Source organism: Zeus faber (assembly GCF_960531495.2).
Source record: "Zeus faber genome assembly, chromosome: 14".
NCBI lineage: Eukaryota > Metazoa > Chordata > Actinopteri > Zeiformes > Zeidae > Zeus > Zeus faber.
The window spans coordinates 21,121,403-21,144,849 of NC_137200.1; the positions used below are offsets into that span (position 1 = coordinate 21,121,403).

The 23,447-nt window shown below is 46.9% G+C and overlaps 1 protein-coding gene across 1 annotated transcript in view; it reads right to left on the bottom strand.

Moving 5' to 3' along the window:
- Positions 1 to 23,447, bottom strand: part of LOC307239668 (neurexin-2-like) — a gene marked incomplete at its 3' end in the record, with an annotated part of 81,096 nt that overhangs the window by 17,934 nt on the left and 39,715 nt on the right. The window contains exon 12 of the mRNA XM_080013176.1: positions 127 to 308. Within this exon, the coding sequence (XP_079869302.1) occupies positions 127 to 308 (182 nt within the window). The remainder of the gene's footprint in view (positions 1 to 126; positions 309 to 23,447) is intronic.

Consider the following 23,447-nt stretch of genomic DNA (forward strand, 5'->3'; position numbering starts at 1 on the left):
CATTGTTTTCTATTGATACTATTCTTATTTAATTTACTTACACATCTCTCTATCCATCTATCATCCATCCATCCATCCACCCACCCATCCATCCATAAGCCCCAAAATCCCCCTCCCCGGTCTTACGATGTGCAGTTGTAGAAAGTCTCCGAGGCCGTGGGTGCTTTCCACCCGGACCAAGATGGCGTCCTTCTGCTGGGTGCTGAAGCCCACGGCCAGGCGGTCGGCTCGGGTGCTGGGCCGCTCGTTGGGCGCCCACGTGTACGTGATGAGCGCGCCGCCTTTCCCGAAGATGTACGTCGTCCCGGCTAGCGGCGAGGAAAGGAAAGACAAAGCCTGTTAGGAGTGCGACGGTGGCTGGAGACGGGCAGAGAGAGCGAGAGAGAGAGAGAGAGATTAAAGGATTCTTCAATATCAGACATATGTTCTCAATTTGTGCCCCTTGCATCAAAGCCTCAGTGAAATCAGTTTCGGTGTTGATGAGTCTCATCCACAAAGCAGTAAGTGACCTGATACCGGAGGGCATTTGCGTTCATAAATCATAATTACACAAGAATGAAAAATGAACCAAGTCGTGTCATTGCCTTGAAAGAAATGATCATCACATCTCTCGAACCAGAGAGCTGAAGTGTCTAAAATATGCAACCGCCTGCACCGAACGGGGGGGTCAAAAGGTCCTTCCCGCACGAGGAAGTCGGAGGTTTTTTGTTGCCGCGGGGCTGCCACCGTGAAGTACGGTGCAGTGAGGAGGCTGAGCAATGGCCCGGAGGTCCGAGAGTCAAGGGAGTTACTCGTATAGCAGTCATTTCAATGGCCAGAAGGACTTTTGAATTTGATATAAGCAGACACATGCAGCCATTATAAAGAGTGAAGGCATAAAATGGCATTAAAATTAAATTAAAGGCAGGGCACCCGATAGCATTTCTAGATATTGTAGGTATTCTATGTTCTTTATCTTTTTAACTATGTTTCCGTGATAAAATAAAAGTACAATCAGGGCGCAAACAGATACACAGCAAATACTGCAATATGTCAGTCCCTCCAAGAAATTGCAATTTTTGGGATCCTAATAATTAACGCAATAAATTAAACGGCAATAAATGCCCAATTCAACAGGCCGCTTGAACTTTTTTGACCGCGCATGTTCTTTCTTTGATCCCATGCTTCCGGTTGTTTCAATGACGAACAAGCAGTGTGCCGCAAAATCTTGCAAAAAAGAAAAAAAACTAAAACTTGCTAATTGCATTGCACGTTCTGAGCAAAGCGGCTGCTAAATCAAATATTTTTCTGGTTGCAACAATCATTAAAAAAAAAAAAAAAAAGAAAAAATAATGTATTTGTTGTTTTAGTCCCAGATTTTTATCAGTCGCGGAATCCCTTAAGGGCAGCATACAGACATAAGGGAGCCAAAATGACGATTTGTTAACTAAAAGAACCAGAACCGTCTGGGGTGTAAGCAGAAAATACGGTTAATTGGAAGGAACTCATAATCACAGAAGTCATTAACCTGAAACTTTTACAAAATTGTAATAAACAACAACTGTTTGTTCCCGCATTCGGTGCGTAAGAAGGTTATGGTGATGACAGCGCCTCGCCGAAGCAATCTTAATTCACGTCTGGGATTTGCGGTCAATTACGAGGCTGTGAAATGGCTGTGAAAAGTCCTATAATTGGATTTCCTGCCGGTTCCTCTCAAGCCGAGCTCTGTTGTCTGCATCGGGTCTTGCGGGCAACATTGGATGAAATGACGTCCCTTTGAGGAATGAAGCGCACCATTATGCTCCATCACACAGCTGTTGCGATGGATACGGGGCTAGACTAAACCCTGCGTCGCACCCAACATCCGACACCTGGATCACACCCCTCCCCCTCCCCCTAGTGGCCACCGGGTGAACTGCATCTGAGTTTCGCATCAAAATACAGTATGTATGTATGTATGTATGTATTTATTTTCCCAGTACAAAAGTGAGTGCGAAAAAAAAATACAGTATATGATAAAATAAAATACCCAACATTTACTTATCGTAAAAGGAGATTAATTGATAGTGAATATGGTGACCCTAACCCTAACCCATCCAAGGTCGATGTTAATAACGTTATTATTTTAAATACGTGACCTATTTATTTGATCCCGGGTCCAATAAAAAAACTCGACTTACGTAGCGTCGGGTCGTAGTGACTGAAACTTGTCGCAAGAGTTGGGAAAATTTTGAGCGCACCTCAGAGCCTCCAACGCACCGCCTCGCAGTTTTTCCGCGCGCTCGTCGTTTGTCGGATTCGGTGTGAAGCGGGCATTACTGAGTTGCATACTGCATACTGAGTTGTACGTCGAGGGGTGAAGGAGACTGCAAACAAAAATATTAAGAAGTGAAAAATAAATGACAAAGGGTCCGTCGAAACCGGCAAACTCCTGAGCGCAAAAAGAGAGAGAGAGTGCGGCCGAGCGAAGAGAACACGGAGGCCGAGGGGAACATGAAAAGGCGACGCGTGCAATGGTAATACACTGCGTGAAATATGGAGAGCCAGGAACACATGGAGGCAGGCGAGCACTGTATTAGTCATAACACTTCTCCATTCCTCCACCTCCCTTCATCTCGCTCTCCATTTGTCTCTGCACCTCTCTGTCTCTCTCTCTCTCGTTCTCTCTTCCATCAGATAAACAAGTGGTAGATGATAAAAAAAACGGGTCCCGTTAATATCGCCGATAGGAAGCACGCGCACGCGCGCACACCCACACGGACACAGGCACGGTTCTCTCCCTTTTCCTGAACGCCTCTCTCTGCTGAATTTAGAAATAAATCCCACGGGATCGCCACGTGGTCATGCAAACACGCCCATGCGCCCGGAAGGGATTTCGAAATTACACCGCGACGTGTATATCCCAGTGACAGCTTCGGCGTTAACGTGATTAATGTCACCGGTGAACACAAAAACCCATCATTTTTGGTGCTCGGCCACTCAAATAAGTAGACGCGATAATGGCGTCTGCAGTGATTTACCGTGAGTTTCTATGTCTTCTGACAGAGAGGAAAAAATAAGCAGTTAGCAATGTTTTCAATACATATTATTCATTCATCATGTACAGAAATATACAATTATATTTATATTTACACCCACAGTCAATACTAGCATCCTTACTACCACTTAGCACCAGCCATGGCCTTTTAATCGATCTTTATCTTGTGCATGTGGTGAATATACAGAATTGCGGTGTGGGGGTGGTGTGGTTTAAGCGGCCACACCTGGGACGGGGATCACAGGTGGCTGTACGCCTGTTGCTTGTTAGAGCAATCAATGAGCATCGCGGTAAATCACCCATCCCCACGCACACACACACACACACACACGGAGAAGAGCCCCTGTCATGACATGTGTCCATCTGCTCCTGGCTTGTTACTTCTTGCCCACTCTCTACATTAAACCGGTGTGTTTGTCTGCAAAAATCACCCAAAAAAGCCATCGACCGGCTCCGCCACTGCAGCGCAAAACTCCAGCGGCCACAGCAGACATGCGCAGTGGAGTCGGGTCCTCCACTTTGTTTACCTCTGCGCCGGAACCAGTAAGTTACTTATATGTAAGAATTAGTAATACTGAGTAATACATAGCTAATTAGTAATTAATAATTAGCATTTTTACGCACACAGGCCTGTCACTTTAGAAAGGTTCAGATTTATAAACATATTAATGTATTTAGGAACAAATGTTGCCGGGGCTGACTTTGCGCATCCAGCTGTTTTGCGCACAAAGTAAGAACATTCCTACGCACAAAGTCATGAACGAGGCCCAATAATCCCCCAATGACTTGTAGAGAAATGCAGTTGAATCGAGTGTTAGAGTTAGAAGAGTATCATACAGTATGGGCAGAATAACAACATGTACACGTAGGATATTTTAATCTATTTTTTTGGTGGATATTTGTTTTACGTAGCCTGATATCAGAGGGAGTTGTCCACTCGTTACACTCCGTTTCCATGTTCAGTCTGACACTGCATCCACTCTTGGTTTTAAGAGTGGAGCGGGGGGAAGTTAAAACAAAAAAGTAAGAAATTTGTACTTTCAATCGATAAAGAACACCCTCGATAGCAGCGTCTATCCATTGTTGTTATTAGTCCTCCGGCGTTAGGCGTTAGTCCCGCCTCTGGCACTGATTGGCTAATCGTTTAGTCCTCCGCCGCGGAGCCCATTGGACCGATCGTTTTTTTCAAACTGAGAAAGCGCTGTTCCACGTCACTAACGCCGGACCATAAATGAGAATCAGTCAATCGATACCAGAGTCTGGACCCAGGCAACGTTCTAAGTGCTATTTCTCTGAAAAAAAGACACCCCTGTGCCACTGTGCATCAGTGTCGTCCGGGAGGGCAAAGCAATATGCGACGGCCCTCGCGATGACCCTGTGTCTCGTTCGCCTTCCCCGATAACCCTGATGCATCGATAAGGACGCCGCGTGTGCGGCAAGGATTCACGCCTTCAGGAAAACAAAAAGTCTGCGTTACAATCTGGCATTTCATCCTTTCGACTTTTACACATCTGCATCATAATATGCTTCCGGCAGCGGCCGTATCGCAGGCATCTTGAGATTATGGCCCGTAAAGTCAAGGCCGTACGACCACTCTGCAGCCGCCGTCGTATTGGACGGACGTGGGGGTCCCTGGCAGATAATCCTGGGGTGTTTCCTGAACATCTGATGGACACACGCAGACTGTACAGTGTGCGTGAGGGGTGCGATGGCTATGGCTTGGCTTTGTTGACGGTTGACTCTGAGGTTTCCGCTGAGCAATAAATGACGTGAGTTTCCCAGTTGAGCATTAACACTCGAACAAAAGGACCCCGAGAAAAGCTACTTGGAGGTGTTTTCCATAGCCTTTTTGTTCAGAAAAAAAAAAAAAAAAAAAGTATAATATACCAATGTGAGGGAATGGGAACATACACAGTAGCTTTAGAAAGTCAGTTCAGTCAGAATCAGTAATTTATCAATCAACGTTGTCAATTGATGATCCAAAAATAACTGGTGTTTGGATCTGGATTACAGTAGATACACTTTTCTGCATTGACCCATTTAGGATAAGCCCAATAATAATGACGCGCTGGGATGAACTAACAGAAGCTGGGAATTCGCTGGAATTTGTTCGTGACCAATATAACCCAATTTCCATTATCCGAGTTGAAATCTGTTATTGGAGATAAGTGCAATTCAGAGTTGTTTTCTTTGTTATTCTTTTGAAGGGGATTTACTTCAGTGCCAGAGGACAAGAAACTCTCTACAGAAAGTAGAGGGCCAGTTTAAGGGAATCATCAATAAAGGATTTTTCATATTTCGTCCATGTTTTTGTCTCAGGAGCCGCTTGAACTCTTAAGGCTGGGTCTACGGCGCAGGGGTTTGCCTTTCTGTGGTTTTGCTCTAGAGCTAAGGACTGGACCAAAGTATGCAAAATAAATTCTACGACGGGGACGAACGGATTCTCCGTAACTATTTCCGTCAACCAAAATAACAGGATAAATACTGCACAGCATGTCTTTACGGCGCAGACTAACCTATTTACAAAATATTTTCAAAAATGATAGACGTGACCAATTAAAGCCAATTAGGTAACTGTATATTTTAAAGCGGTTCCTTAAAAGGTTCTTCAGGTTTCTGGGGAAACACCATCAAGCCATCAAATACTCGGAAGCTCAACGTCTCGCAGTCCAACCTGGTGAACTTCTACTCAGCCTCCATCCAGCGTTCTGACCACCTCCATCACAGTCTGGTTCTCCTCCACACCTTCCCTTCTTCAAGACCACCATCCTAAGCGTTCCCACCTCCATCACAGTCTAGTTCTCCTCTTCACGCCTCTTCTCGAAGACCACCAGCCTGAGCCCTCACACCCACCCACCCACCTACCTCCATCACAGTCTGGTTCCCCTCCACACCTTCTCCTCTACAAGACCACCATCCAGAGCATTCCCACATCCATCACAGTCTGGTTCTCCTCTTCACCTCTCTTCTCCAAGACCACCATCCAGAGCGTTCCCACCTCCATCAAGGTCTGGTTCCTCTACATGCCCCCTCTTCTCCAAGACCATCATCCAGGGCATTCCCACCTCCATCACGGTCTGGTTCCTCTACACGCCCCTTCTTCACCGCCATCCAGAGGATTCCCACCCACCTCCACCACAGTCTGGTTCCACTCCACACCCGCTCTTCTCCAATACCACCATCCAGAGCACTCCCACCCCACCTCCACCACAGTCTTGTCCCACTCCATGACCAGGCTGCAGCGGGAGATCCGCTCTACTGAGTGAACCATTGGCTGTCACTGAGCTACAGTACAACCAGGGCCCTGATCCCCGCCCCCCCCACCCTTGCAGACACCTTGTCTCCAAGCTGAGCCATCTCAGAGGCACCACGGGGTCCATCACCACCCAAACTGGACCCCGCACCTCAGCTTCATTCCTGAAGGGCGCAGCTCCTCAACACACACACACACACACACACACACACACACACACACACACACACACACACACACACACACACACACACACACACACACACACACACACACACACACACACACACACACGTTGCCGATGCCCTCCTCCTAACCATACTGTCCAACTCTACTCCCACAACAACCACAAGTTTGGCTGAGTTGTTGTGCGTTCATTTTGACCCATATTCTGCTTTTGCACTCACCACACACTGCACTTTACTTCCTGACTCTCGCTGCTCACCAGGCCCCCGGGTCAAGAACATTACGGTCACATATTGTTCATTGTCCTGTAAACAGTTTTTTTTTTTTTTTTTTCTTCCCATCGTTGACTCTCTTGCACCTTGACCAGAACAAATTCCGATGTGTCCGACATATGGACATGGACACCATCCATTTTTTTATATGACGGCATGATGATCAGTGGGAAGTTTACCACAGCCCCCCACAAAAAAAACGAGACCCCTGTGACCAATTTAGTTCGGGCCTCAGTTTAAGTTACAAGTAGAAATAAAAGTTAAAGTTAAAGCATTCAGAAAACTGCATCAAACTGCACATTGTTGTACAGTGCATTGCAAAAAGCGAACACTGGAACTGTACACACTATATAACGTTCTTTGAATTGTATACGTGAAGGCATTGTAGCAGCGTTGATGAGCTATAAATAGCAATGGCCCCCGGGCTTCTGGGTCTTTGTCTTGTACTGACACACGCATATACCGACAAACTTGCTGTTGGTGAAAGCCTGTTTGGAGAGACTAAGTCATTCAACGTTCAAGACAATGTTTCAAGAGCCCTTGGATGAAAAAAAACAACAACCAACAAACAAATAAAGCCCTGAGCATACAGTATCTTTTCACAAACAAACCTATAGATACTTGTGGTTGTTAGTAGGTATCACCCTAAGCTCAGTGCATTATAGTATGTACTTTTAGCGCATTTTGCTGTAGAATATAAACCACTCTATGGATCGTACAGCTTATACCGTATAGCTATTGCCTTGTCTTCCCACTAAAAGTCGTAGTAGAACAAAATACAATGGCCCCAGTAAAATAAAATGTAATTGAGAAATCAGCCGAGGCGTCAAAGGATTTCTCTTTTATTGGCTCGTTTGGATCCGAGCAGGTAGCACGCGCCCGGCCACGACAGGTTCCAGTGTGATATGGCTGCGGGAGCACAGGCGCCATCCATCACCTTTTTTTAAACTCTGTTACAACTGCCAGAACTGCTACCGTGAGATAACGATACGACAAATCCATCGCGCCCGTGCCCAGGGGAGATACAAGTGAGTCTGGGAAAAATACCGGACTGTACAAGATTATGAAAAAGGAGCAGCGGCTCCAGTGGCGACAGGATACGTAGACGCCGATTCCAATGGCCGAAGCACGTTTTCGATGGATGTTTGACGGAGGGTCAATACGGCTTTTAACTCTAGTCGAGTGCAATTCAGTGCTACATGGCGTGGAACAGAGTATGAAAATCTGCTTTATCTTACATTAGAGATTTGTGCTATGAATCCATGGGAATTCATGTTTTTGAGTCTGTACACATGATTAGGATGATTGGATTTATTTTTTTTATTTTTTATACGACAAGAAACCGAAAAATCGGGGCCGATACGATACCGAAACTATGGCTCCGTACATTTGATGTCACAATATGGGCAAACCGCGACAACTAACACAGAATACGGGAATGAGCCGCCTGCAATGATACCAAAGCTACGGAAACTAATTGCACATAACTCGCAACCCCACACACAAACAAATATATACCTCTACAATCACCATCACGGCGTTTGATCCATCATTTTGAAAGCCAACAGTAAGTCGAGGGTTTAGCCAAAGAACAAGTTTATTGAATTTCTTGCAAAAGAAGACGTCACCAGGTTAATTATTCATTTATTTGACACTAAGCAAATTACAGAGGCACGACAACTTTCGAGCGCGCAGGGAACTGAACTCCCCGTGTCAACCGCTGACTTCCGCAGGAAACCCCACGGGGGCTACGGAAGTGGCCTTACCGTGGCCCCCTCTGGTGAGGAAGGGCATCCGGTTGATGGCGATGGGAACCGTGCCGTGTTTATTGTGGAAATGGTGAACGTGGTGCGTGGTGCTCAGGCTGGAAGACACGCGCGCCGTTCCCGCCCGGGCGGCGAGCGCGGCGAGCAGGGAAAACCAGAAGGCGAGTCGGCAACAGGAGCTCGGGCCCGCGCCGAGGCCGACGGGCCCCCGCCGGCGGGTCCGCCGCCCCGGCGGGGGGGACGGCGGAAGCGTTCTGGCCATGGAGGAGCAGGCGAGATCCACATGGGCGGGCCCCGCCGGGCGGTCCCTCGGTCCCGATCCGAGACGAGGGGGCATCTCAGAGGCGAGCCGAGCCCTCTCTCATCGTACTACTTTTGACGGAGCGAGACGGATTTATGGGACAGTTGTTGTCCGCGGTGGACAAACAAAAAAAAAAAAAGAGGCTTCGCAAAGATTCGTTTTTTTTTTTATCCTGCAAGAGGAAAGGAAAATCCAAGTTATTGTCTCCGGACGGGAGAGCGGGGAATGTCTCGGTTCAATTTTCCGGGCGGCGTCTTGAAAATGAACCGGGGCGTCCGCCGTGGGGAAAAGTTGGCTTTAAAAAGCCCCGCAGTCCCGCCGTGTTCCCGGGGAAAGCCTGGGACGAGGACCGCGCGGGAAACGGAGACGAATCCGCCCGCGACTCGAGACGGCGACGCGCTGTGACCATGTCACTCAGGCGTCGATAACGGGAGAACAAAACGAACCGACCCCCCCCCCCCCCCCCCGCTCCCAAAAAAACCCCCCAAAAAACAAAAACAAACAAAAAAAAAAAAAAAACCGCAGGGGAGACAGCTACATGCGAGCGGAATTCCGATGGGAGTCTCCGCCGGCCGCAGGTGGAGCTGGAGGACAGGCGGTCCTTCCCGCCGACGCCGGAGAGCCTCCGCCGCAGCGGGAGAGGAGGTGCGTCTCCGCGGGACAGCGGAGCATCTCCTTGAGCGGGCGGAGAAGGACGAGGGGAGATAAAGAGAAGATCCGGTCCGGCTGATGGAGCGATGCAGCGATCAGCTCCGTGGGTTTTTTTTTTTTTGTTTTGTTTTTTTTATTCTCTCCCCTCTCTCCTTCCCCCTTCAGCCCGATGAAGGAGAGAGCCCTGATAAGAGATGGGGGGGGGGGGGGGGGGGGCGCTGGTGGAGAACGGGGGGTGGGGGGGGTGGTTGGAGGAGGGGGGCAATATCTGCAGCAGCGCGGTAAAGGAGAAAATCCAGAAAAAAAAAAAAATTAATATCTAATATCCCGGCGGCTCCTCGCTCGCTCCCTCTCGCTCTCCCCCCTCTCTCTCTCTCTCTCTCTCTCTCTCTCTCTCTCTCTCTCTCTCTCTCTCTCTCCTCTCTCTCTCTCTCTCTCCCCCCCTAGAGCTCCACCTCGACGACTCCTTTTTTTTATTTTTTTTCCCCACGACCCCCCCCCCCCCCTCCACAAAAAAAAACAAAAAACCCTCCGATGCCTTTCGATCTCCTCTCGAGCTCCAACCTGTCCCGGTCTCAGCGCTGCAGACTACTGCTGCATCCCCCCCCCCCCCCCCACCTCGCAGCTACTGCCTGCTTCTCTCTCTCTCTCTCTCTCTCTCTCTCTCTCTCTCTCTTCCTCCCACCACCACCACCAAAACCACCACCCACCACCTCCAGCCCCCTTGATTCTGTTCGGGATGCCTCTGAAGGAAGGAAGGTGCTGGGGGGGGGGGGGGGGGGGGGGGGTGTGGGGTAAGGGTGGGGAGGGGGGGCGGGTGGGGTTGGTGAACGTTAATTATTCCATGTGCACGTGCTCCTGGATGGACGACGGCGATTGATCCCCCCCCCCCCGCCCGCCGCCTCTCCCCCTCCGCGGGTGAGACGCCGTGGATGGCTGATACCGAGATTTTCTCTCTCCCTCTCTCTCTCTCTCTCTCCCCCCCCCCCCGCCGCCGCCGCCGCCAATCTCCCTCTCTTCTCTCTCCTCCGACTGCGGCGGCAAGGAAATTACGCCAATTAAAAGCGCGACCGCGGCGAGGATCCCGCAACGGCTCGGAATCCCAGGACGGCTCCCTCGCGCCGCGCCGTCAACAGCCCCGGCTCTAATGAACGACGGATGAGGGGGGGGGGGCTCCTCTCAAGGCGTTCCATCCGTGTGTGTGAGAGAGAGAGAGAGGGGGGGGGGGGGGTGAAGCTGGCAGCCACAAGGAAACACTGAAGCTGGAGAACGGGCTGTGTGAATAAATACAGGCTACTGATTCACACCCCGCCGCCTCGCAGGTCCTCGCAATAACAAGTGGGAATCATGCTGCAGAGGAGGAGCCTGCGCTCCCGGAACGAGCCCGAGGGCCGGCGGCGTGGCCGGCGTTGGTGTGACACGGCTGCGCGGACGCTAGATTTTTTTTTCCCTCCTTTTTTTTTTGGACGAGGCGGGGAGCGAGGCCGTCTCGCCGTACGTCGCTGCCAGAAACCGCGTAAGCTGTACCCCCCCCCCCCCCCCCCACCCTCAGCCACCCCCTTAAAGCAACCATGCCAAGGTTGATCTTTGATTCGTATGAATAATTTAGCAGCACCAGTCGAAAGTCCGTGTCCACCATCCCCCGCTTCCGCCGTGCGTTGTCACATTCGGCTTTGCCGTTCTCGCATTCCAGACAAAGTAGCTCCAAAAATTCTGCCCCCGCCGTTGCCTCACGCATATCCCATCAGCTCCAACGCTAAAGAACTGTGCCTCTCTCTCTCTCTCTCTCTCTCTCTCTCTCTCTCTCTCTCTCTCTCTCTCTCTCGCTCGCTCTCGCGCTCCAAAAACAGGGCCGGCTGTAAATCTTATCGGCGCGGCCGATCTGTGTTTGGCTTCGTGTTTGACAATTTCTGGAGATATCCCGGGCGACGTGACCCGTTTGTGACGCTCGAAAGAGCGCACCGACACATTGTCGGGGAGAGGGGGGCGCGGGGGAACACGGGGGGGCGGGGTACGAGGTAAGAAGAGGTAAGAGGAGCGAAAGACAAAGAGGGAGGGAGACCGCAGCCGTATCCGCTAAATCACGGTCGATGGAGATATCGGCTCTGATTGCCCGGTCGGCCGAGAAGACACGAGTGGAGCCAGGGGTGGGGGCGTGGGCGGGGGCGGAGAAGCACGCTATGCAGCACCGGCGCTTACGGTGACAAGAAGTCGACACGGGCCATTACTCAAGCGGGGCAGGGGGTGTCGGGTTTTAGGGGAGCGCTCGGTTGATTTAAAAGAAGGATGAGGTGTCTAAAGGACGGCAATTTAGCGAACACCCTTTTCAGAGCTACTCCCTCGTGAACGCACCGGGCCTATCGCCGACAAAAAAAACTAAACAAAACAAACAATGACATAGATCAGGGCATTGAAGCGAAATCTCAAATTTTTCAATGACGGAGCCAATTTGGATTTCAACCCCCCCCCCCCCCCATCGCAAGCGCGGAGGGAAAAAAGGCAAAGGGCTGTGAACGTGCAGCTCCTCCTAACTTATCATCACGCATGTCAGAAAGCAGCACTCCCCGCTAAGTGATGAGCCCGGGGCGGAGGAGGCTCGAGTGTCGCCAAAACCGGTGATTTGTGTTCGCCGGCTTTAGGGGCGTCGAGTGGCCGCGCGTCTGCGCCGTCTTTCCATCCGGCGATTGTTATCTTTCTGAGAGCGCCGTCTGGACGGAGAAGCTGGCATTAATCAATTTACCCATATCTGGGGTTGCACGACGTTATCCCGACAGCAAACATGGGGGGGGGGGGGGAGATTAACGTAAAATGATTGTTCTTGTTCTTCTAATAGCCACGCGCCACCTCTCACCCTCGCCGTCTTGACTAACCCCACGGAAAACGCGCTCGACGCTATAGAATTGCGCTATTTATATTGCCCGTCGTCCGTTTTATCGGTGTTCACGTAGCATTTGAACCCTTTCCGTGGTCAAGGTCGAGCCCGAGAGGCTATTGCGCGCGGCCGAATGTGCGACCGAAAGGGAGCCGTTCCAAGTTTTAATATCTTAAGAAAGCTGAATGTGCAGCGCACGTTCTCCCGGAGGACGGGTTGGGGAAGATTTTTACACAGCCATCCAGCCTGGCCTCAGGGGACAAAGTAGCAGGATTAATCATAGCACTTTTAGATTAATTACTCATAATGCAAGCATCCTTTGAAAGGAATGGCCCGGAGATGTGATATTTGGTTGATTTCATTAGGCTCAAAGCGACAGCACCTAAAAAAAGCTTAGGTTATATGGAGGATGGGGAGGGAGAGAAAATGTGCAGCGCCAAAGAACACAACAGTTGCCACAATAGAGAACAAACGCACGGACACAAGTAATCCGTGTATGGCTGACCGCACAAGTTCCTTCTCTTTACCAAATCTAGGCATGCATTTTGTCATAGGTGTGACAATCTTAGACAATTTCTGCTGTAATCTCAATATGTGTTATCTGAATTTAATGTATCTTACCTTCTATTTACTTCTCAATTCCACCAGAAAATATGTGAGACGGCACCTTTACACCATATTTAAATGTGTTAATCATGATATACATGTTGTCTTTCTTTTCTTTGCTCTTAACTCTTAGATTTACTTTAAAATGATCATTATTTATTGTGCATCACTTGAGGATGGCGCCTGGGCTCCACTGAGGCCAAATAAGGGCGTGGAAGCATGTGGCGCCGTCCAGTTGTCTGACAAAACTATCTCTGCAAGCTACCCATCATTTATATTTGATATGATTATTTGCTTCTATGCTTTACAACCACATCTGCGTCATCTGCCACACCTCCCAGGTCTCTCTAATGCAGTAAAAATGCAAGTTTTTTTCATTTTGTTTTTATATCAGATTTAAATGATTCCTAGTTACCCATCCACGTCCTTGTTTATGTATCTGGGGCCTCACGTATCAACAATCAAGTATATTTGAAATTACACTAATCCCAGAATAAAGAGGGATTATCTAGTTGTTTATTTATTTATTTGGCAGCAAATAAATCTTAGATTACAAATTGGATGATAACTGCTTCCAATCCACAGCTGTGATGGAGCACCGTGGAATTACACCATGGAATTACAACCTCCTGATTTCTCTCGATATCGGCTCATTGCCCCTTATGCGCTCATACAATACAACTGCAGAAATCTTGGAAATCCCATGGAACATTTCAAACACGTTCATCTAGTTTTCCCTACCTATTGCAATATGCGATGAACGATAGTTTCAGTGAGTTGATCAATAGCCAATTATCGGGAGACGTGGCTGGTATTGATGTGATAAGAGCTCCCTTTTTTTTTTTTTTTTTACAACAGCGTTAAAGGTGAGGGATGGTCTGCAGGCCTCCTCATTGCGGTCCGTCCACTGGGCACATTCTTTCGGGATATTTGTGCGGCACATTATGATTACACGTGTGGCACAGCTGAGCATACTCAGGAGGAAATAAGCACACATCAGACCAGCGGCCAAACAGAAAGTTGTGGCAATGATCAGCTCATCCAAAGGGCATGAAAGAACTCGAAAGAGGAAAAGCCCCGTGACGTGAGGGACTGGAATTGTCGCTATCAGGTAAAGAAGGGAACACTGGAAGGGATTTGTCGGGGAGCACTAACGGGTCCAAAAAGACTTCAAGCGGACTGGGAGGACGGAATCGAATCGCGGACCGGTCCAGTCTGGTAAACAAGCATGAGGGGGCCGACTGACTCAGCCCATCTCGAATATCGTCCTGGAAAAGCCCATATATAGGTATATACGTAGACTGTACAGCAGTCTCTCACAACCCTACTCTTTCACGGCACACTACCATCCTGATAACCACTAAATATGCAGAAACATGCATAACTGTGCATATTATTATTACGATTGATTATTAAGACTCGCAGATATTTGGTCGTAGGGAACAAGACTTTTAAATAACTCGGGAGTAACTCCGGCGAAAGAGTGGCCAAGAGAGTCGGCTCGCAAACGATGCAAATAATTGCTTAGGACCAAATTAAAGTCCAAGGCAAAACAGGCCAATGCAACCGACCGCCGATCGTCGTTCATTGTTCAGGAAGTCGTTCTTCTTCGAACGAAAGTCAAACATCGTTTTTTTGGTGTTTTTTTTACGGACAAGAGGAGCTTCCCGGTGGAAAACCGCGGCCGGGCGCACGCGTCGCAAGAGGGAGAGGGAGAGCGCTGACACATTTGCCTTAATCCGCTCCGCCGTCGCTCCGCAAAGCAGGAAAGTTACACGCCTATCAAGGACTAAGCCGGCCGCTCTGAGCCTACAGGACGCTTTATAACCTGCTTGCACAAATCCAGAGCACACTGGGCAGGAATCATGCCCCCAATTCAAAAAGATTGAAGCCCAATCCATCTTAAAGGGGACACATGGCTTGGGGGGGCGGCTTTCTCAGCCGGCCCGGGGACAGTGGCGCTGAGCCGCGGTATTTAGTATTTTTAAAAAGGACAGGAATAGAATTTCACACAATGCAACCTGAGTGTTGGGAGGTCTTCGCTGGAGCTATTTCGCTTTACTTTTGCTTTAATCACGGATCAACACCGTCTGCTCCTGAGGCGACCTGACAGCCGCACCTTAGGCGAGCCGGGATGCCTCCCTTCCTTCCTCTCCGGCCCTGTTTTTTTTTTTTTTGCTTTTCTCGCTCGCTCACCCCCCACTCCCCACTCTAGTTATTTTTACATGAAGGAACTCTTAATTTCGGCAGGCCGCGTTGCCCCGAAGAGACAAAGCCTCGTTCCCGCAAAGTCAAAGGCGCATGATGGTGTTGCGGGGAATTTCGGCCGCTGTTTGTTGTTCCCCTTCTCCGCCCATGCCCCGGCGCGCCTCCCTGCAGCTACTGTTAATCGATAAAGGGATGGAGGCTACCAGGGTAAATAAAGAGATGAGAGCGCCCTAATGGGAGCGGAAATAGCCGACGCTAAGATCTTCTTAGATCTACAATCTATACAAAAACCCAAGCGGGCAAGCATTTCCTCACAAAACAAAGGATGAAGAATTAATCCTTTGTTATTAATCACGCACCAGATCTACATCTCCAGCCAGAACGTTTTCCAAATCAGGGCAGAATTTGGGATCTGCAGGCGGAACCCCATTTCTTTTTTTTGGACGAATACGGTGCGACATGATTTGAGTTTTTAACGGGTTCCATTAATTACGATGGTGTTTTGGAGGGGATCGCATTAATAGGGGTTGAGTTTTGCTTAAACTGGAGCCAATTTAAGTTTTAAATTGGCTACAGACATTTTGGCGGGGACGGTCATGAAGGATTACTCGTCGGAGTTAGGTTTGGCGACCAGAGAGAGCGGCGTTGTGCTCTGGATGAGGGATGGGGGTGGTGGGCACGGTGGCTGTGGTCAGTTTCATACAATAGTTTCATCCCAATCTGTTCCTTATCCTGTGGTTGATAAGGTCTTGTGTGTAATGTCAGGTTCACCATTTCCTTCTTTCAAGTTGATGCTTCTAGTTGACTGTTCATAATGAATGTATAGAACCATATGTTTAGTTTTGGACTTTATTTTTTATTTGTCTTGGGTTAAATTTCATTTTCTCTGTAATTTTTAGGTTATATTTGTTGTGTATAATTATGTTTAGTGTTTACATAATTTGTGTGCAGTTTATTGCTTATTGTATATTTTCCTATCTATTTATCTTGATGTATTAAAGGGGACATAATGGGGGGGGTGTTAACATGTGTAAAAAGGACCATAATATTATTATGATTTATTTTTACACAGTATGTGTAAACTATGTATTTTGCTGAAAATACCACTCAGATTATGCATTCAAGCCAGTGTGACATGCCTCTTATATCGCAGTGTTTGAAAACGGGCTGTTTTAGTGTGTGTCGCTTTAATTGTGAATGAGCAGCCAAGCCCCTAGTTCTCTAAGCCAATGGCGTTTGAGCTTTACTCCTTGCCCTGTTTTATTTACTCTGTAAACTTTCACTGAGTTCACCTTATCAGTTCACTAAAATCAGTTTCTGAACAAATTTGAGGCGAGAAATAGGCAATTCAGTTGCTCCATTCAAAAGTTTGTTCCGACTCTGGTTGCCATTTCCAGACTTGTGGGGGACATGGACACCGCACCAGGACTCTTGGACACGGGGGATTTGTTGTTTCATGTAAACGTTGGGAAATAAAATAAAATAAATAAATACATCGACAATAAAAACACACTATTTGTATTGGTTTTGGTTGCAGAAAGGCACGGCGGATGGGATGGAGCAGATGACCATAAGAAGAAATCCGTGACGAGCTGATGGGAAAAAAACCTTTGAAGACTGAGCCTTCAGAGTCTTTCGTTGACAGCCATTACTTTGTCATGAGTTAACCTCGTTATTTGACACTTTGGCCACGTCTAATATGAACGTCTGACATTGTTGTCATTATATACAGTATATGACAGGAAATAAGGAAAAGCATGATAGGTCCCCTTTAATAATACGTCTCTTTATCTGAGGTGACTGCTGCTTTTAATCTGAAGTTCTGCTGTCAAAATAAAAGCGTTGAGATTTCTTATCTATCTATCTATCTATCTATCTATCTATCTATCTGTATATCTGTCTGTCTATCTATCTATCTATCTGTATATCTGTATATCTATCTATCTATCTATCTATCTGTGTCTATCTATCTATCTATCTATCTATCTATCTGTATATCTGTCTGTCTATCTATCTGTCTGTCTGTCTGTCTGTCTGTCTATCTATCTATCTATCTATCTATCTATCTATCTATCTATCTATCCATCTATCTATGATGTTTAGAAAGTGTTTGAAATTAGTTGTCGTCGGGTAGACGACGGTCCAAAGTGGGGCTCATAGGTCACTTGTGCCCCACAGTTGGGCTTTAGCTTTTCGGAAACCTGGAATCATGGAGGACGTAAAGGGACATTACAAGAGGTGATGTAGGCAACACACACGAAACAAAAAACACAACTTTAGTCAGAAAAAAAACCTCAGAGAAAGACTACATCTCGAGATCCTCGAGCCATTTTTCGTGTTTCGCGCAGCGTTTCGTCTGTTTTGTCCCTCGGTGGGAAAAGGTTTGGGAACCCCCGGAGGAAGGGGTGGAAGTGTTGCGTCTTGTATTTTGGGGTACATTTTCTAACCGTAAAAAAAAAAAAAAAAAAAAACACAGCCGGGTCTTAGATTCGGCGAAAGGGGATAAGCGAGAGAAAACATAGGCTCGCGTTGAGTGACCGTGCCATCGAGAATTGCTATATGAGAAACACACTCGAGTGAGAATGAGACGGCGAGCCAGACGGAGAGCCAGCACCTCGGCATGTGTGTGTGTGTGTGTGTGTGTGTGTGTGTGTGTGTGTGTGTGTGTGCGCGTGCGTGCCTGTGCGTGCATGTACTGTAGACTTTATGATGTAAACTGAATGTAACCCCTCTCTCTCTTCTCACGCAGCTTCTCCTGCAGTCAGGGACCGGGAAGCCCGACCCCCCTCCCCCAAACCCACGAGAGGCGGCATAGAGGAGCAAATGTATTCATTTCGGCCTCAGCTGCTGCGTGGTCTGCTTGTAAAAACGAAAAACCCTCCATTTTGACCGTGCGGTGAATAGGCTTCCAAATAAGTTTTGGACGTTTAAAAAGATAAAATAAAATTGCCCAACTTCCAGAATGTGAATTTGATGATACAGAGGTGTGTGTTTACTGTTAATTGGTTAAATTTTTTTCTGTAGTTATTGTATTGTAAATGTTTTATGATTATTTTAATTATTTAGGCTTTATTCAATGTTTATCATTAGGTCTATTGTACATTACCAATATTTCTTATCTTTGGGTTCATCTTTCTGGTTCACTGTCAGGTTTATTTCACATGTATATACTGCACATTGTCCAGGTTATTTATTGCCATAAAATGTGTCCTCCGTCTTCCGAGTTTGATCCAAATCGGTCCATTTTTGTAGGGGAAGTTAGTAAAAAAAAAAAAACCCTGCGGAGATGAGAAACGCACGTGATAGCACTGCAGACCTCTGATCGGTCACAGACCAGCCTGTCATGACGTCATGACTGGTGACGTGACTGGACTTCAACGAAACAAATACAGTATAAGACACCAACTCTGACACACTGCACATGAGGTAGGTGTTGGGTTTGGAACACGGATAATGTAATTTACAGTGTCCCTGAATTGTTGTTAGTTGTAACAGAAACCACACGAAATTACACAGTGACAGGTATTACTTTATTACTAGTAACCTTTATTATGTTTGAAAAGAATTGGATTAAAGTATTACCAGGTGACAATCGGATTAGACAAAGTGCAGCATACGACACGGTTGCAGGCTCCTTGCACAGCATCAAGGACATAAAGCGTACCAGAGCAAACCCAAAAATCTTGTTTTGAGTTCTCCACATCAGCCAGCCAGCAAACACCGGTCAAGCTGGGAAGTGTTTCCAAGCGTCCCAGTAAGCACAGTTTACAGTATTGTTTGTCGTTTATATGAGAGGGTTACAGTTTACGTAGTAGTACCACACTTTATCTTTATGTACATAACCATACGAGCACAATGCCTCATGCTTATGGGGGTACGGGGTAGGTTTTGCGCTTGTAATGCGGATGATGCAACATCATCTTTTCACTTTTTAAATGTATTACTAATCCGACACGCACCAGGGTGAGTTATAAATAAAACAAGCAAAAAAACCCCACCACCTTCAGAACTTCTAGAAATACAGGAAATCTATATTTTTACAGTCTTCCTGATTTGTAGTAAGTTGTCACAAAAACCATACGAAATAACAGTGAGAGGTATTACGTTATTACACTTTGGGTTTATTTCTATTTTCTGTAACAGGCTATTTGACCGTCCAAACAACCGAGTTGATCTTAACGCCTACAACCACAAATGCAGGAAAAACTGACGTTGAAGAACGCCGCCGCCCTCCCACCACAAAGAACTGTACGTTATACATTGTCATTAAATGGCTTCCTTATATTTTCCCATTCCCAAAGACGGCCGCTGCAACCAAAATGGTGCAAGTTCATGGAGAGGACATGAAATCAGTGAGAGATGCCCCATCCTAAAAAATAAAGACCATCACGACCCGGCGCTGGGGGGTAGCACTGTGTATCTCACATGCACGAAAAACACGGAAATCCTACGAGCGTCAGAGGTGTCCGTCGCAGACACTGTGACTGACATGAACCACCAAGAGGAGGGATCGTCGGGAGCAGTCGTTGGAAATAACCTGAGCTGCTTGAACAGACGAGCATACAGTATATACGCATGTTGTGTGAGGGGGGTGAACAAGACACCTTCAGCATTTACACCCAATTCCGCCGCTGTCGAAGCTGTAAAGGGCGGAGGTACGCTTAAAAAGACGCGAGAACAAAAGACGTTAGGTCCCAGAACGCCGTCGGCAGGACACTCGGTAAGAACTCGATAAGAACTCTGCGGTGAAAGAAGCACAACCTCGACGGTGAGGGGAAGTGGGAGTGGCTTTGCTTGAAATACAATTTAAAAATAGTGAATTAAAAGTCACTGTCATTTATTGACTGTACCCGTATTTCCTTAAATAGCGACCGGGCCTTTACTAACCTCAACTTCCGCCTCAAATCAACTGGCAGTGTTCTTTTTTGTTCAGAGAAACGGGTCGCACGGCTGACCAGAGATCACTCTCTCCATTACTCCATCCGCCGTCCTGATCCGAGGCAGAACGTCGCTCGGTTTAAAATGTTCGTATCATACGAGTCGAAACTCACAAGAACACTAGATCTCAAATGAAAACGCAGTAAAACCGGAACACGGGAACCGCACGGGATGCGCGCGCTGGCCGGCACAGCGCTGGAGGAGATAAAAGACACACACAATGACTCAGTTTTACCTTTTTTTATTTGGGTATCGGTTAATATTTGAGACGATTTGGTATGTATTAAACATGCTCCAAATGTTGTGGCTCTGGAAAAAAAACAAGCTTGTTTTCCCGGGAAAAGGAGGAGGTTGAGTGACCCGTTAAGGGCGGTTGAAGTCCATCCCCCGCCGTGACGCAATGGCATTTGGACAAATCGCGACAAGGGGAGCTCTCAGAGCGAGAGAAGGACTAAAAGGCAACGTTCTTCTCGGGGGCGTGGGCTGAGAACACCGTGAGGACTCAGCTCACCACGTCAATTTGTTACTATCTTGTACCGAACGTGTCTTTTCGGTGAAAAACTTAGACTTGACCAACTCGGTGCCTCGTACCAGACAAACATCCGTGCCACCCTAAAACTAAAAAACAACAGAATGCTTACTGTTACAGTAGCAATGCCAATGTCTGTCCTGCAGAAGTACTTGGGAAAGAACATGCTCTACTGCACGACGCCGTAACCACAGAGGAACATTTTCTGTAGGGTGGCTACTGCCACGTCACCTACACCGAGACCAATATGGTCACTAATACGATCAACATTGAACTGGATGATACAGCAACGGCAACGACGACCAGATGCTGACGAAAAACAAGTTGTTCATCCACGTTTTATAAAGATGGGCTCATTTGTGTTCCACGACAAGTGTTCCACAACGGCGATATATTTTGGCCTTTCGTTGTTCTGTCCAACTATTTAGACCAGCCGGTCAATAAGACACTTACCTTTCACTAGTTGTCATGCTTTTTCCTCCATTTGAATTTCTCTCCTACCCTTTTACCATAACTCCTCCTACAAATTTGGCCCTCATAAAGCCTGTGATGGTGTCTCAGAGCACATTGGGACAAACTCAGCCATCCACCCCAAATAACACCCCGATATCTACAGCGTTGCAAATAGGCCTTGAACATCATGATGTCACAGACGTCGCCCCGTCACACTCGTTGCACCAAGTAACCTGGACCCCGTGTATTGGACAGCTTTATTTGTATTGTTTATCTGTTAGGCTTAGTGTATATTGTCATATTTTATTGTGTATGGTTAACCGTTTATTGGAAATGTTCACATTTCTCCGTACTATATATTGCATATTATTTTCTTTTTTTATATTTTTATTCCATTGCTTTATTATTATTGTTGCCTATTTTTTGATGTGACCTGCTCGGACACTGACATTTCTGTCTGGGGATTAAGAAAATCTGTCTGTCCGTCCCTCCGTCCGTTTATCCATCCATCCATCTATCCATCCATCTATCCATCCATCCATCCATCCATCCATCCATCCATCCATCCGTCTGTCTGTCTGTCTGTCTGTCTGTCTGTCTATCTATCTATCTATCTTTCTATCTATCTATCTATCCATCTGTCTTGTATCAAAGCTGAAGCGAATTTGAACATTGTTTGGATTCCTACAGCATTAATCGCTGAAGTGATGAGGTGTGCGTTAGCTTGTGTGTGTGTGTCCCTGAGCTTTTTATTCCTAAACTGAGAAACACAAACACTGGTGGTTAATAGCAGGTAATTTAATTCCCACACTACACTGTAAAATAAAATTTCTTTGAAGGGGCTGTTAAGAACTTGAGCACCGGGATGTAATAGAATCAATTATGTTTTAACAATAGCGGCACTTAATAGAGGTTGTGAGGATGACACACTCAAACCACAAGCAGAAAATGAGAAACTATGAGGGCTCTCACTCCGTGCGCGACTCTTTGAAGACATAAATTACGCAAGGAGCTCGAGCGGAGCAGATTATTTCACATCGTTGTGAATGTTGTTAATACCTAATAATTTGAGTTACGGCTACAAGGTTTTTCCTGTTTTTCCTCCATTTGCACCTGTTATAATACTGCAGGGATAGAATGAACTTGTCACCTACAAAAATGCCTATATCGGAATATAGGCATTTTAGATAGATAGATAAATAGGCGTAGCTTGCGGAAGTAGTTACTCTCAGACAACTTGACGCCGCCACACGCTTCCACGCCCTTATGGGCCGGCCTCTTTAAGCAGCCAGTCCCTCCTGCACAACCTGCATTGATGCCTGCCTTGCTTGCTCCCTCCACCTCCCCTGCATCCACCTGTCGGGTTCTACTCTTCTATCCAATGGGGGTGATTGGAGCTCGTCACTCCTATATTTGTAGTTCACTAGTATGTCTATGTTTGCTGTACCTCTCGCCGGGAGCGATGAGCGGTAGAAGTCATCCACCAAACAAGATCATTTTCAAGTAAATGTAAGAGTCGTCCTTCAGAACTGTGATTTTCTTCATTTTCGACAAAAGACATGAAAGCACAAACGCCTTTTCACAGAGAAACAATCGCCGGGCGCCGACGAGGATCTTCTCTCAATGTCGGCTTGTTTCGAACCTCACAGCCGTTTTACTGACTGCTGGCAAACAACATTTTTTCAGCTTACAGCAGAACCTCTGTCAGACGGCTGGATGTGAACACGTGGGGAGGCTGCGTCTGGTGGTTTGCAGTGGCATGTGGGCGTGCGAGTGCGAGGACCGCGGGTGTGGAAAACATAGACGGGCCAAAAAGCTGTGTCGAGGCACGTCCACGGGGGAGGAATAAAGCCACAGGGCAGAGAAAAACCCTGCATTGCCACTGGACAGAATTCTCACGGCAGCAATACATAAGTGAAGGGTTTTGAGCATTGGCATCAGCATTGTAAAGCTACTGCGATGATAACAGCATCCCCTGCATCCTTATTTAGACTCGAGTCAGATTCGGTAAAGATTGAATTTGACTCGTAGAATAAAAAGCTAAGAAACACAGACCAGAGATAGCTGAATTGGAGCGAGTCTGCCCCACAGTAACTATTTTAGTTCCTGTGACACTGAGGCGTGGAGAGTGAGTCATAAGAGGCCATGACTAATTACCAAACATCTAAGGGAAACAGGGAATATATAGCTGATATTTATGGAATGCCATTTGAGTCAATAATAAATAAATAAATATGTCGATGAAACAAATTCTGAAATAAATAAATAAATGAGGCAATAAATATCTGAATAAATGTAAATATAAATATATAAATGAGTAAATATAGTTCAATAAATAAATAAATTGTTTTTTATTTTAAAAAGTCTATTATTATTTATTCATTTCAGGGCACTTT